The 14,780-nt window shown below is 38.9% G+C and overlaps 1 protein-coding gene across 2 annotated transcripts in view; it reads left to right on the plus strand.

Moving 5' to 3' along the window:
• The window catches only part of tox2 (TOX high mobility group box family member 2), a 151,555-nt gene that overhangs the window by 123,675 nt on the left and 13,100 nt on the right, over positions 1-14,780 (plus strand). The window contains exons 5-6 of one of the 2 annotated variants that reach the window (XM_084737688.1): positions 1,387-1,653; positions 6,065-6,295. In XM_084737688.1, the coding sequence (XP_084593814.1) occupies positions 1,387-1,653; positions 6,065-6,295 (498 nt within the window). The remainder of the gene's footprint in view (positions 1-1,386; positions 1,654-6,064; positions 6,296-14,780) is intronic. The other variant, XM_084737697.1, reaches the window with a different exon arrangement.

Genomic DNA, 14,780 nt, shown 5'->3' on the forward strand with positions numbered 1-14,780 from the left:
TCTTTGTAGCGTCATCACAACAAACAACCCCTTTGATATACAAGTAGTCATGTGATCTGTTGTTAACAAAGAAATATTGATTACAGCTAGCCTGGGAACCAAACAAATCTGCAGAGCTCATGTTTTAATCTGCTCCGACAGATACGTCTGGCCCCCCTTTCATTCAGACACAGTACCACCAGCCTTGGATCTGATCAGGCCAATCACAACTGTGGTTGTATAAGATGATTGATAAAGGAGCATCACCCATCCAGATGTAAAAAGTTGCATGGTACATTGCCTATTCTTCACCTGAACTGTTTTTAGTAACATATTTTAGCGCACTGTTTAGCTGTAATACGAGAAAGTTTGTAACAAGGCGGCTGCCATTATTTGCCCTGCTTGGAAATGGACCAAGCACCTCTTTGTCACACATCTGATTGCTCTGATTGGTTGTAGGTCTGTCCAACCGCATCCAGAGGCATTTTGTCCAACGTGCGTTGGTAACTATAAACATATTACATGTAGATGTCTCTTCAGGTTGATAGACTGAGAGGTACGCAAATTAGTCTGTCGATGCCAGGCTAGATTACAGCTGCTTTAAGCTCTGTATTTTCAAAGTGATTAATTTTATTTAAAAATGTATCTTTAAAGGGGTAGTTTTTAGGTAATATTTGTTTGATTGACAGCTGTCTGAGCCTATCACAGTGAGCCATGTTGACTGCTGCTCTCATCCAACTCTAACTCCTTGAAATCTTGATTTTCTGCCTCCAGTAACTGACAAAGATGTCAGCTGGCCATAAATCCAAAGGTTCAAAGCAACAAAATAAGCCTTCAGAAAACTATGGGGAATGTCACACATGCAATATTCATGTTTTTCTAGTCTGGCGAGGTAAGAGTGAATGGTATGAGCTTTTAGGGAGCAACGTAAATGTCTTCTTTAATGTCTGAGTGAGCTGCCTTGGTGGGTTTGGGTTGAGAGGTTATGTATTTTTTTTTTTAGTGAGATATTTGCTCCCAGTATTCAAAATCTCCCTTTGTATGAATGTCAGTTACCAAACAAAGTAATAGGCTATAGAAAAACTTGGCCTTAAACCTACAAGTTTGAAAATAGTGCCTGTTGCCGTCCTAAGAAAAGACAGTTGAGAGAGAAAAGAGAAGCTTTCTAACCACCAGCTTCAGTTTAACAGTAAGAGGGTTTTTTTTGTCTGTCTTGTTTCTTCCAGCAGACATAGTTCCCTCATTACAACACATCTCAAAAAGTTTTTTTTTTTTGTCTTTTTTTAGATTTTGTCCAACACACATACATATTTCCTCAAAGTCTCTGCGTATTTGGCTAATTGGCAAACTTTTATTACTTTGAGTAGAGGAGTAGATAGTAAAGCTGGTGTTCTTCTCTCACCCCAGATGCAGGAGATGGCTTTGCACCACCACCAACAGCAACACCATCACCAGCACCCAGACGGCTCTCATTATGACCCCGCCCGTAACCACCCAATGATAAACAGCTCACCTCCGATACTGCCCAACCCCATGAGTGCACTGACCCAGCTAAACCCTCAGGTCAGCCGGAGTGCACTGCCTCACGGCTCCCCCTCACCTCCCGGAAGTAAATCGGCCACGCCCTCCCCCTCAAGCTCCAATCAGGAAGAGGAGACTGATCCTCATTCGAAGGTACTGATGTGGCAACGCTTCTCTGGCTTGTAGTAGTGGAGGAGGAGGAGGCGAGGGCTTGGCAGCGCTTCTCAGAGATGGCTCGCATGCTAACTGTAGTGTTGAGTTTAAAAACAGGAATTCAGGGGTAGTCATGCTTGTGCTTTTTATTTGGCTGGCTGGAAAACTCACATGGTTGCAAAATTTTGCTGTTGAGGGGAACTGGAGCCATGATTTTTTTTTTTCCTTTTTAGTATGTAATGGTGTGGTGGTGTGTGGTGTCATATTAGAAAAGAAAATTGATATGAAATATGTAGTTCACGATTGAATTTAAGTGTTGAAACCACTTTGATTTTGTTAATTTTCTAAATTTTCCTTTTTTCTTTGCTCTGAGCAGCACATTTCTAAAATCTGGCTCACACTAAAAGCAGCACAATCTTCTCTTGGTCCTTTTGTAAAAGATAATTTCACCCTTCCAATTACACAGTTGCAAATAGCTGACAATCCATTACCACCATGGTGTGTTTGTCAGTTTGTTGGCAAACTCTTACACACAAAAGACATGACATGAAATCTTGTTTTCTGAAGTGATTTTAAAAATATTGCATGTTTTTTTTAAAAAAGTGAATAGACCTCTTTTATTTACAGATCTGAAGAATGTTTTAAATGGTAATTCTGGTATTTTGTAAAACTGTGCCCTTTTTTCTACATATTTTAGAGTCTAAATGACTAATAGGTACAAAAAGTTTTACACCAAAGTAAAATAATAACACAAACAAACTGATTGAGGCAGTGCTAGACCAACATTATTATAATTATGCAACATAAAATTGCTGTTTTTGTCAGTGGCCTAGTCACAAAAATGATCTTATTCTTTAACTCTCCTGAGTTTTGGTAAAACAACTAGTATGTAAAGATGTAGACTGAAGAGACATACTGTTCAAAGCCAACCATTTAAAGGTACAGTCACAATAGCAGGTACAAATTACACCACAAACACTCAAGTACACCATCACAAAATTGGGCAACTTACATTTGAAGTAATCCATCCATCTATCAATCACCTAACCCGCATGTCTTTGGGCTGCTGGATGAAACCAGACCCAAACAGACACGGGAGGAACAATCGAACTCCACACAGAAAGGCCGCAGACACAAACTCCTCGCCCCCAGCTGGCCGAGGGGGAGGGGTTTCAAACCCAGAACCTTCTTTCTGTGGGGTAACAGTGCCAACCACTACGCCACCAGGTGTAATAACCCACAACAAAAACAAACCACAACAAAAACTTATTATACTAGAAAAGGTCCAGTTGATCCAATCCAAAATACACTCTTTCCATTGATAAATACCCATAAACTACCCGAACAAAATGCACTGTTATGTAAGCATTTATATTCATGCAGTATACTTTCAGAAAGCTGAGAGTCTTGTGTTTCAGTTGATGCCAGCCATTTTGAGATAAAGTCACAACAGCAGGTGCAGTCAGTGCCACCATCCAGCAAACAAACAATCATAAAACTGAATCAACTCACCATTGGAGACTCCCAGTAATCCTTTGATGGATAATATTCCCACAAAAATAGTCCTGTTTCATTGGGAAAGGTCCAGTCCATCCAATCCAGTAACATGCTTAGTCCAAAACACACTATTTCGACCAATGAATATCCACAATCTGCATGAACAAGCTGGCAGAATTTTAATTATCCATTTGTCTGTGCTTGGAGTTTGCATGTAGAGAGAAGCAACATGGTCTCAAGATGGTCGGTGCACTCTGTCCTTTTGATTGACACCTCATTTGAGCCATTAGAAGCTTCAATATCCTGTCCACAGGTGACAATCAATGAGAGTCTGAATTGAAAAGAAGAGCCTGTCTCTCTTCTTCTGTGTAAGGAAAGAGACAGCCGGAACAGATTGTCTTGATGACTGGTGTTTCATCCAATGAAATCCTGAAAATGACAATATGCAGATTTTTTTATGTAATATAAAGCTAGGACAGGGAAATTATACAAACTTAGGTAGTGTGCTAAGAGTTGCCATCATAGCAGTTGTATTGAGACCTTTATGTGTACAAAGTACTGCATAGTTTTAACAAGGGATAAAGCACTAATGTATTCATGCTTCAGTTACTCTGATGTGGAGGGGGTTTCGGGGGTTCAGAGTGGTCTTCTTTAATTTAAAACTTCCAAATATACCTTTAGAAAAACATGTAAATGCTCATTTGCTGTGGTTCACATTTGAACTTAGGATGGGTAAGGCTCATTGTGTTTTCCAGCCAATAAGTCACAGTTACAGGTCATCTCCAGGAATATCTTTTGAAAAAAAAAAAAAAAAATCAGATTGTTACCTTTCAAACAATGCAAAGTTCTCCAAATGGTTCGAGAACAGCTTTCGGTGTTCTTTGGGTATGCTTTGGATAGGTGTTTTAGGATAATTGTGCAGAGGTGGAAAGTTACAGATGCGAGGAATGTTTTAAATAGTAATTCCAGTGTGTAGCACGTCTTGCTGCTACCATGCGGAAAGATTTTAAAATAAATAGGCAACGTTTCAACATGTGCCTCTGGCTGCCTGGCTGCTGTGGCACACACGTAGTTCAGTCACTCAGTGTAGTTCACCAAGCAGTATTTCTTTTTGTGGTGTGGCAGCAGTCATCAGAGGTCCAACACACCACTGCATAAAAAAAAGGGGGAGAGTGTAATTAGCAGACAAGCACCAGCTGTGCCAGTCAGCTCACCTGGCGCTGCTCTCACGAGCCATCGGCCACACCTGTCTCTGTCCTGCAGCCAGCCACACCCACTCCACACTCTACTCACACGCACAGTCACACACCTTAACATGTCTTAAAACAACACGATAACACAAACAAAATGCAGCAGCAGGCCAACATCTCCAGTGTTCCGAGGTAAAATTGCTGTTTTTGCGTTTTGAGTCTGAAGAGAGCAAAGTAACGGCTGATTCTTGTTAAACAAAAAGGGTCTTACTCTTTAACAAAAAGGTCTTTCTCTATAGGGATCCCTTCTGTAATGTTGTCAGACACTTAGAATAACAATCTCAGCCTGTCAGTGGCAAAAAAACAAGCACTGTTATCAGACATACTTTGATGGGTGCACTCAAGGGTTATGTAGCAGTCATTGCAGTCTGTTTCGTGGCTGCTGGCTGAGGAGATTCACTGGACCAATTGCAAAGCTTTTTGTAAGTCAAGATACAATAACACCAAGATAAAAAGTATGTTTTATCACAATAAAGAAAAATGACAACTTGAAAAAAAATGTACTTTGTTAATGATAAATCAGATATGTCGAGTAGTTTCTGTCTGTATGAAATCTATTTCTCCTTTTGACTTTCTCTTCTGCTTTCTTTCTTTAATAAAATAAAATAAAAGTAGCCATTCATGACCTAAGCAGGTGCAAAAAAATGGCATGAATTTTCTTTGGTGATGCATGTTTGAATTAAGTTAATGCAGCAATCAATAGTAGTCCTTTTAAAATAGGGCCCAGGTTTAAAAATACCAGAATTACACTCTAATGGGCTGATCATCAGTGACACAGATAGGCGTTGGGGATCAATCTAGTTTTGTCGCTGGCGTTGTACACAGCCTGGTTTGAAACTTACCACTCCTTCATTTAAATCACTCATTCATTTAAATGAGAGGAGCAGGGCACTTGTTTACATTCATTTGCTTTATGTAAATCTGTAAAACTGCTTTCATAAATTGCCCACCAAACCAATGTCTCTGCGGATTTGCTTCGTCTCTGTCAGGGGAATGTGAATGAGTGTATAATTGAATCTGCCACCTCCACAGTGTTTCAGATTCATCGTGTATTTAAATGCTAGCTTGCAGTGATACAGTATAACAAGGGGAAGGGGATTCTTTAGTTAAAGAAAATATATTTCCCTGCCTATACATCTCTGCTGCTGTGCTTCTCACTGTGCGTGTGTGAATAAAAATGATTACCACCTCTCCTATCAGTAAGTAATTCCATTTGCTCTCTCCAATTCATTCTGCGACCACATCAAAGCTGGAGCAGATACAGCAGGCGATTTAAAATTCCTTTCACCCCTAGCATGAAAAGTCAGAATTTATGACTTGCTGAACAACTGAAAAATAAAGATTTGAAAAGGTTTGATAAATTCAACTAACAGATGTTATTTTTGACAAAGTAAGGCAGCAAAAAAAAATGCTGTCAACCACTGCCTGTGTCAAAGTGTTTCACTGTCAGTGAAACATTGCTGCAATATTCAAACGCCGACTACACGGGTATTGAACAGAGAGCCTGAATTGTGGATTTAATGAAGTTTACATGCTTCACCTGGACCCAATGTTCTAAGCGTTCATCAGAGATGCAATTATTCACTCCAGTTGAATTGGTAGACCTCGTTTCTGCGGTGTCAATAAGCCGTTTTGTTTTTTGTGTGTTTTTGATGGTCTTCCAGATCACGGGCGAGAAGCGGCCGTCTTCGGACATGATGAAGCCCAAGCCCAAGCCCCAAAAAAAGAAGAAGAAGAAGGATCCCAATGAGCCCACGAAGCCCGTGTCAGCCTACGCCTTGTTCTTCAGAGACACCCAGGCAGCCATTAAAGGACAGAATCCCAACGCCACCTTTGGAGACGTATCCAAGATAGTAGCCTCCATGTGGGACGGACTGGGAGAGGAGCAGAAACAGGTAAATTGATACTCTCTACATGTACACAGAGTATGGAGAATTCACCTTTAATCGATCTTTCTACAAAGGAGCATGTAATGCTGAAAAGAAATAACATTCAAAATTCAAAAGTCAAAATTAGTTAGTTGAAGCTGTAGAGGTAGAGTGACTCATTCAGTGATCACAGAGTTATCAGTTCAATCACCAGCTTTTTCTGTCCATGTCAAAGTGTCCTTGGGCAAAATATTCTCACTTCCCTCTCCTCAAATACTGCAGCAATGTCAGTGGGCCTTTCCTTGAAACCATGACGCTGTAGATAAACCTCTAGTGTCAGTTTTGCACATGCAGGACTCTGGAATTAAGTTAGCAATAATTAACATGCAATGTCTGGGTAGACTTTAAAAATAAAGGTACAAAATCTGCTTTGAAAAAATAAAAAAATATCTGCAGAAACAATGACCTCTGAGATCGCAACCTACACACTGAAAATGACAGTTTAGCACCTGGGATGCAAACCAGACAAGCGCGAACAAGCTAAGAGCTGTGAACCGATGTAGACATTTTAATACCAGGGCTTGTCTCCCGACGTGCAAATGTTCTATCGAAACAAGTTACCCCCGACACTGTTTTGCAGGGGCACCAGCGCTGCATCCTGGGCTTAGCACTGCCCAAAATGATTTTGATTGGTTTAAAGAAATAGGACGGAAAAATAGGACGTTTTTCCCCTGTAGCAGAATGTTCTCATGTTGAGTCAGACCTTTGAGTTTGTCAGGGGTTTGAGGGGTTTCAGTCCCAACAATTTTCTATAAAACACTAAAATGTCCCAGTTTTCAACATTTACAACAAAATTGTCCAGGTTTTCACCACAATTAGAATGTGGGACACATGGGACATGAACCCTGGTCTCCTGGCAGAAAGTCCTGTAGTTGTTTGACCCATCAGTCGACCCCACCTCCTTCATATGCGAACCTTCTCGCTGTTTAGACAGGCGCCTCCAAAAATGACGCTATGGGGTACCTACAGTGCTATAGTTCGAAGCATAGGGGTAATGACCTAGCTGCGGTATTTGATGGGTTGGGAGAGCTGCCTCGAGCAAGACACTGGACCTCAAATTGCTCCCAATGGACAGGTTAGCACCTTGCGTGCTAGCTGGCTGCTATCGGCATGTGTGAAATTATAAGAAGCATTGTAAATGCAGCCATTTAACCATTTAACTGCTTTCAGATGGGAGATGTTTCCTCCCTTTTAATCAAGGTATGTCACAGTACTGACTGGGCAGACCAATAGTTGACTAACCATCAGTCAAAGGATGCAGAACAAATTCAAATGTTAGTTACTAGCCTGTGAAACAGTCAGAGTAAAACCGCTCTCTTACACCTCAGTTTAAATTTGTAAGTTGTTGCCATGCAAATTCACAGGTCAGCTTAACCACACATACTGTAAATTCTGCAGAGCATTCACAGCTTGCGGAGTCTTTCTGTTCTAACACATGGTGGGAAAACTGAGCCTCTGATCATAACTAACTGTATCTTTCTCATGCAGCTGCAAATATTTAACATTTAACATCTCTGGTGTTGCAATTAGACAGTGTTATCTGAAAGCGCATCCAAGTTAAGTTGCTTATATGTGCATAAAAGCATAGGAAGATCCTTCATATAGTATAGTACATGATCCACAGAACATACTGCAGATGGTATGGTGGAGCTATCAAACATAATGTGTTTGTTCTATGCTAAAACTGAATAAGAATGTGTATATTTATGGTGTGGAATGATGTTTCAGCGCTAGTAAATTAAGATTTTCAACTCACAAGATAATGGAGCATATAAAATGATTTGTTTATGAAGTGAGAGTCATGTATATAATGCCTTAAAATCTTCTTTTTACACATTTATCTGTGGATTAGACATGCACCAACACTACTGAATCAACTAAATCTATCATTATCCTGTCTTAATGCAGTGAAAATCACATATTTAAAGGAGTGAAAAGTTTCCTACCATCAGCAGTGTGGATATACATATTTCCCTGAATATTTTCAGGAGTCAATTTAATTTTATTGCAGGCTGACCTGTACATATGAAACTGCATTAACATTTACTGCAGTTTAAAGCATTTCCTTCCATCCAGCACATTTTCTATTTCATTTTAGCATTCCACACCAACAGACAAAGTCAAAGGGGTTTCTATGTGTTTGTGGTAACAAATGATGGTGTGAAATGAATGGAAAACGAGACAGTCTGATGATCATGCGCAGACTCATATTTTTAGAATATCCAGTCAGGGTGCAGCCTATTGGGTGTCAAATAAAAGCACCTGTCTCCATGACAAAGTGCAGCCCATTCTCCTCAGCCCCAGCCACCGTCGACTAGACCCTATCTAGCATGTGTGTGTTTTTCTCCCACCAAAACCTACTTTATACGCCGGACTTTGGAGGCCGTCTGTCCCTTTTATTTGCAGTTAATTTTTGCCGCCTTCACCGGGGCTCTTCACCATGAATCTTCATTTCGCCGCTGACACCCTTGAATGTGAATTCCTCATTTCCTGTCCTTTTATTTATATCTGTTGCCTGGTGATTTGATCATGCTGGGAATACAAGATTAGCAATTGCCTTGTCCTTGGTTTTGCCTCAAGGACATCTGCTCCTGAAATGTTATTGTTTGTGCTGCTTAACCCTTCGTGTTCCGGCATCTTTTTCACCTTAGATTTTGCACTGTAGATGCGGTGCTCTCCCTCTTTCTGCCTCTCTGTTCTCCTAAATGCATTTGTCCTTCACAGCATTACCTGGGAACAGAGACAAAACTAACAAAAGGGCAATCCCACCATTAAAAATCCACCCAATTTATTGTGCCGTTCCACCGCTAATTTTTTGATTTGTTTGTGCATTCATGTGTTTAATCAAACGTGTCACCTCACAAGGCACATAATTAACTTGAGGTAATGATGTCATTATGGAATGAAATGTAGTACCCTGTCTGGGCAATAACACTGTGATTGCTCTAATTATTCTCCGTGACTAGCACTGTCACTTATTTTCAGCACAACAAATGGATAAACTTGTTAACCGTATATTTACAGAGTGTAACTAATTCTGCGACTGCATGTTAATACTCCAAAGATATTAAAATTTCTCTCTTTAGTTTAATATTACAACACACTATGTAGTGCTGCAAGATTATTCTCGTTATCAACTGATCTGATGATTATTTTCACAATGAATTAATGAATTATTCGTCTATAAAAATGTAAAAAAAAAAAAAAAGAAAAGTGAAAAATCCTCATCCCAATTTCCCAGAGACCAAAGTGACGTCTTCAAATTGCTTCTTTTGTCCAACCAACAGTCCCAAAGACTCTTCATTTACATCATAAATGACAAAGAAAAGCAGCAAATCCTCACACTTAAGAAGCTGGAACCAGCAAATGTTTTGAGATTTTGATATTTGATTTTGAGACGCATTGAGACACATTTTCTTAAGGGATCAATAGTAGCAGTTGCATTTACAAAATGGGAAAAAGCAGTCCACATAGTGAGTTGGAGCCATAGACTGTATATTAAATAGGCTGAAATTATATTTAATATACAGTCTATGGTTAAAGCGAGTTGTCTCCCCCTGACACCCTCCTCCTCAGACTTGAGAAAGGTCAGGCAGGCTGCAGGAACGCTGCAGGAACGCAAAACATCATAAACTGACAAAATTGAGGATGAAACCTATGCTGTAAACTGATCAGCTGCTTATAACTGTCAATTATCCTGAAAGCAAAAGCCCACTGCTCTGAAAATACTGGAGTTGGAGTTCAGTGACTGCCTGTCTTACTGCCTTCCAGACTCCATTAACATATTGCTCAATTTACCAGTCAGAAACATATATAAGATTATTATACATTATACAAGATTACTAATGATTTCTTACGTCTCATAAACAGTAACTTATTCATTCAGCAAACATTCTGCATCAATTTGAACTCTAATTAATGTGAAACATGCAAGCAAAAACTGAAGCTATGTGCTGGAATAGACATTTCAAAGGAGGCTGTAGCGTTGTTGTCCGACTATCGAGTATTTCAACTTAACATGTTTCCTTGATCTCCAGACACAAATCATGGACTTTTTATGATTTATTACAGTAAATATATCACAGATTTCTCCTTTAATTCAGGTTAAATATATATGCATGTATATATATGTTGTTTGTGTGTCTTTTTATTTGTAGTTATTTCTAATTATTGAACATATATGTAAAACTTTAGTTTCCAAGATCTGATGTCCTTTTGGACAACAATATTTACTGTTAAACTGTAAATTATCTTGCCTCCATTACATGTCATGGTCACAAATATTCGAGACCATTTCAAAAGATGTGTGCGTATGGCATATACATTATACATTCTGTATAAGGAGTATATATCAATATCAGAATTTTTTATTCCCCTCGGTTCAGCCCTGTTTAGAATTTAAAATGTAAATGTAAATGCTCATTACAATTCAGAGCTCAAAGTGACATCTTCAAATTGCTTTTTTTGTCCAACCAACACTCCAAAACCAACAAATCTTCATTTACTGTCAAAAATGACAACAAAAAAACAACATAAAATCCTCACATTTAAGAACCTGGAACCAGCAAATGTTTGACTTTTTTCTTGGAAAATGATTAGAACGATCAATGGATTATCAAAATTGTTGGCAACTACTTTTCTTTCAAGTGACCAATTAATTAATTGTTGCAGCTCGTAACTGTATCCACAGCTGCAGACCAGTAATGTTCAAGTGAAATGCTTTTAAAATGAAAACTTCCCATATGAGTGTCTCATATCTTAAACATTTTCAATACACAGCTTCATTTTCTATCTCTCCCTGCTCTTGATCTGTTGATATATATGCTGTTATGCCTTTCCTTTTCTTTTTTTCCCCCGACATGGGCCTTCACGTCATCTCTATAGGACCGATGAGGTGTTCTATAATGTCACAGTCAGACCCTCTGGAGCCGCGCAGGAGCACCAGAATGTAAACACAAGCCTTCCCCTACATGCAGCTTTGTTTTAACTAGAACATGGCCCCTGTTTCCAATTACCTATAGTACTCCTCAAACACACCACGCAGCAGAATTCACATAAATGCATTGAAGGCAGCATGTTTTATTGCTGTATTTTATTGAAGGAACGATCAGAAGTTCCATTGTTGAGATTTGTGTTCTTTTTGTGATTCTTTTTCTTGCGTTTTCCACACTTCACTCGCAGCGTTGTTGTGTATTCTCCAGTGCCGCCCTTGAGTTCGGTAGAACAAAGTGTTTTTCTTTATTCATGTTTATGTTCATATTTTCTTTTTTATTAAGATGTTTTTCAAAATGCCTGCACGCCATACAGCGTTTTTTTAAATTCCCGAAGGCCTTTGTTTTATAGTGCAAGATCAATGCCTTATTTGGGCTGCGTTATTCCTCAAGGTGACTACATGTTAAAGCTGCCCCAGAAACACAAAAGAACATTTTTCTTGTTTTTGTTACTTAAGATTAAGATCAATTTTCAGTTTTTTTTTTTTTTTTTGCAGCAGTGGGGAGGAACAGTGATAATGGAGTTGGGTAGGAAGGAGGAGAGACCTTAGCTTTATTTAATTGAGTCTGCTGTGTTGGAGTTGTGTATCAGTGAAAGGTCGGAGATAGAAGGGAAAAGAACACTGTCACTTTGTATAAACGAAATGTTTTTGATATCAAACTTTTACTTTAGGCTGAGTTTTAGCATCTATCCAAAAATAGCCATCCATTTTTTAGTCTGTTTTCTTCCCCTTTGTGTACCTTTCACATTAGAGCCAGACAGACAGACAGATCAAGAACCCGACCGATATACCAGTCGACCGATATATGGGCCGATCACAGATGCATCGTATCGGTGTAAATATTTACTGATATGCACCATTATGAAAACTTTTCTACATAAGATATGATGGAGAAAATTATGCTTGGGGTGATTTAGGTTTAGCACAATGGGGAACATTAATGAGAATGTAATATTAAACATAATATTCTACATGAAAGGTAGTCATGAAAATAATATTGCACATGATCATGAAAAGTTTTTCATATATCTTTGTCACAAGTATGAACAACTTTTACATTGAAAATGTCTTTATGTGTATATTATATAGTCTGTGTATTATAGTCTGTATAGAGAAATATTGGTTGATGTATTGATACTGATTTTTTTTCCCCTAATATCAGCATCTGCCCCAAAAATCCAGTATTAAAAATACAGAAAAAAGCAGTAAAAGTTTACAGAATATTTAAAGCGTACTGGCTGATATATCGACATCTGAATTATTTTACTCCCAGATATCTGTATCTGCATCAGCTCCAACAATCCAGTATTTCTTGGGTCGTTTCCTCTCCTTCTTTACTTTCCTGTTCCCCCCTCTCTCAACTACTTTCTCTATTTCTCATTTGTTTCCTCCTCCTCCTCCTCCTCCTCCTCTTTCTCCTCCTTCGTCTCACCGGTCTCTCGGTCTTTCGGTCGTCGGGGTAATCACTCCCTTCAGTGTCAGCGGGGTGCGGAGTTATTGTCTCCTGTAATTAACTGGTTATCAAACAAGAACATTTCATTAAGGTACAATTAGGGGCTAATTCAGGCGGGACACCTCTGTGTCAGGATTACGATGGAGGCATATGCTCTCCCCTCGCAGCTTTGTTATTTTTAATTCATACTGACCTGCAGCCTCTGACGGCTTCAATTGCTAATGAATCCACTCACTTTGGAATAATTAGACATCCTTAGGCATGGTAATTTATTTAAAAGTATCCGTCGTTGTGCGAATCATTAGCTGTGTTAAATTAATTTGAAATTAAAGCTGCTGGGAGTAGTTTGGGGTTCATTAAAGAGGCAGCCACGGCTCTATCAATATTTAAGGGGTGAGGGGTAAGGTTGTCACTTTTTTTTTTTTTTTACTGTAATTCTTAATGAGGATTATCCAGGTGCTGCAACTAACGATTATTTTCATCGTCGATTAATCTGTAGATCATTTTCTCGATTGATTGATTAATTGTTTAGTCCATTAAGTGTCAGGAAATGGTAAACAATGTGTTTCCAAAAGCCCAAGGTGACGACTTCAAATGTCTTGTTTTGTCCACAACCCAAAGATATTTGGTTCACTGTCATAAAGGAGTAAAGAAAGCAGAAAATACCCACATTCAAGAAGCTGGAATGTGAGAATTTTTACCTTTTTTCCTAAAATAAATTTATTCAAACTGATTAAACGATTATCAGAATAGTTTTCAGCCTCTTTGCCTACCTTTTGTATTCTTATCTTATCTTATCTTATCTTATCTTATATTTGCTGTATTTATTACTTGTGGATTTTTTAAATTTATCGTTACTTAAAATTAGAATCTGACTGATATGTCTGTCAACCTCCATTATTGGTCCGATATTGACCTCTCTCTGAGATATCGGTCTATATCGACAATATGTTCTCTTGCACAAATCATTAGTTGTGTTAAATTAATTTGAAATCACAGCTGCTGGGAGTAGTTTGGGTTTCATTACCACGGCTCTATCAATATTTAAGGGGTGAGGGGTAAGGTTGTTTTTTTTTTTTTTACTGTAATTCCTAATGAGGATTATCTGTTTTAATTATGCAGATCTCCTGTATTTTGGAGTATTTCTTAGTCCAGAATACCTGGATGTATATCATGGCAGGGAAATAATAATAATATTGTAAATAGGGATGAGTGAGAGGATAAACATCAGCTGTTTGAGCAAGAGATTGTATCCATCTTCATCCCGGTTTGTTTGCTGTTCTGTGTGTATGTCTGTTTGTTTATTGACTGTGTTAGCAGCTGCCAGCCTATGTGCATTTGGCAACACATGAATGCTTAATGGTTATTCTACCCCACCTCTTTGAAAGAAATGACCCCGTCCACGGAGCCACAGACAGTCTCTCACTGAGGATCAGTAATTACCCACCGCATTCACACACACACAAACACACACGCTCTCCTTCATATTAAAATGCTCCAGAGAGGAGCCGAGATCTGAGTCTTCCTCATCGATTTAAGGGTGGACTTTTTCGCGACTTGTTTCCCGCTGCATCAAAAAGGCAATGGCAGCTTTAAAGAACCCATGAGTGACATGTGATGACATTAACTCCAATTCCCTGTCTTAACGCATCATTTGAGGTTCATTCAGGAGGCTTGAGATTGCCTCTTTGCTAATGCTGTTTTGAGTTCTTTTATTTATTTTTTTCTCTCTTCCTCGTCTGAATGATTTGCTGGGACATCAGCTCTGATTAAGAGATGAGCAACAGCCTTAATAGAGGAAGAGGCTGAAAAAGCAGTACACAAAATGACAAACAGCTCCTCACTCCTCATTTAGCTCCATAATATTTCAAACTCCATTTTATTGCGAACAAGCTTTCTTGGCGTTTCATTCTGGATGGTTTGAAGAAATAAATGCTTGAAAATGCAGCAAAATCATGCAGATTGTCAAATGCAATGACTGTATTTTGATGTGTTTTTCATCACAG

Source organism: Lutjanus erythropterus, chromosome 2 (assembly GCF_056507025.1).
Source record: "Lutjanus erythropterus isolate fLutEry1 chromosome 2, fLutEry1.hap2, whole genome shotgun sequence".
Lineage (NCBI taxonomy): Eukaryota > Metazoa > Chordata > Actinopteri > Lutjaniformes > Lutjanidae > Lutjanus > Lutjanus erythropterus.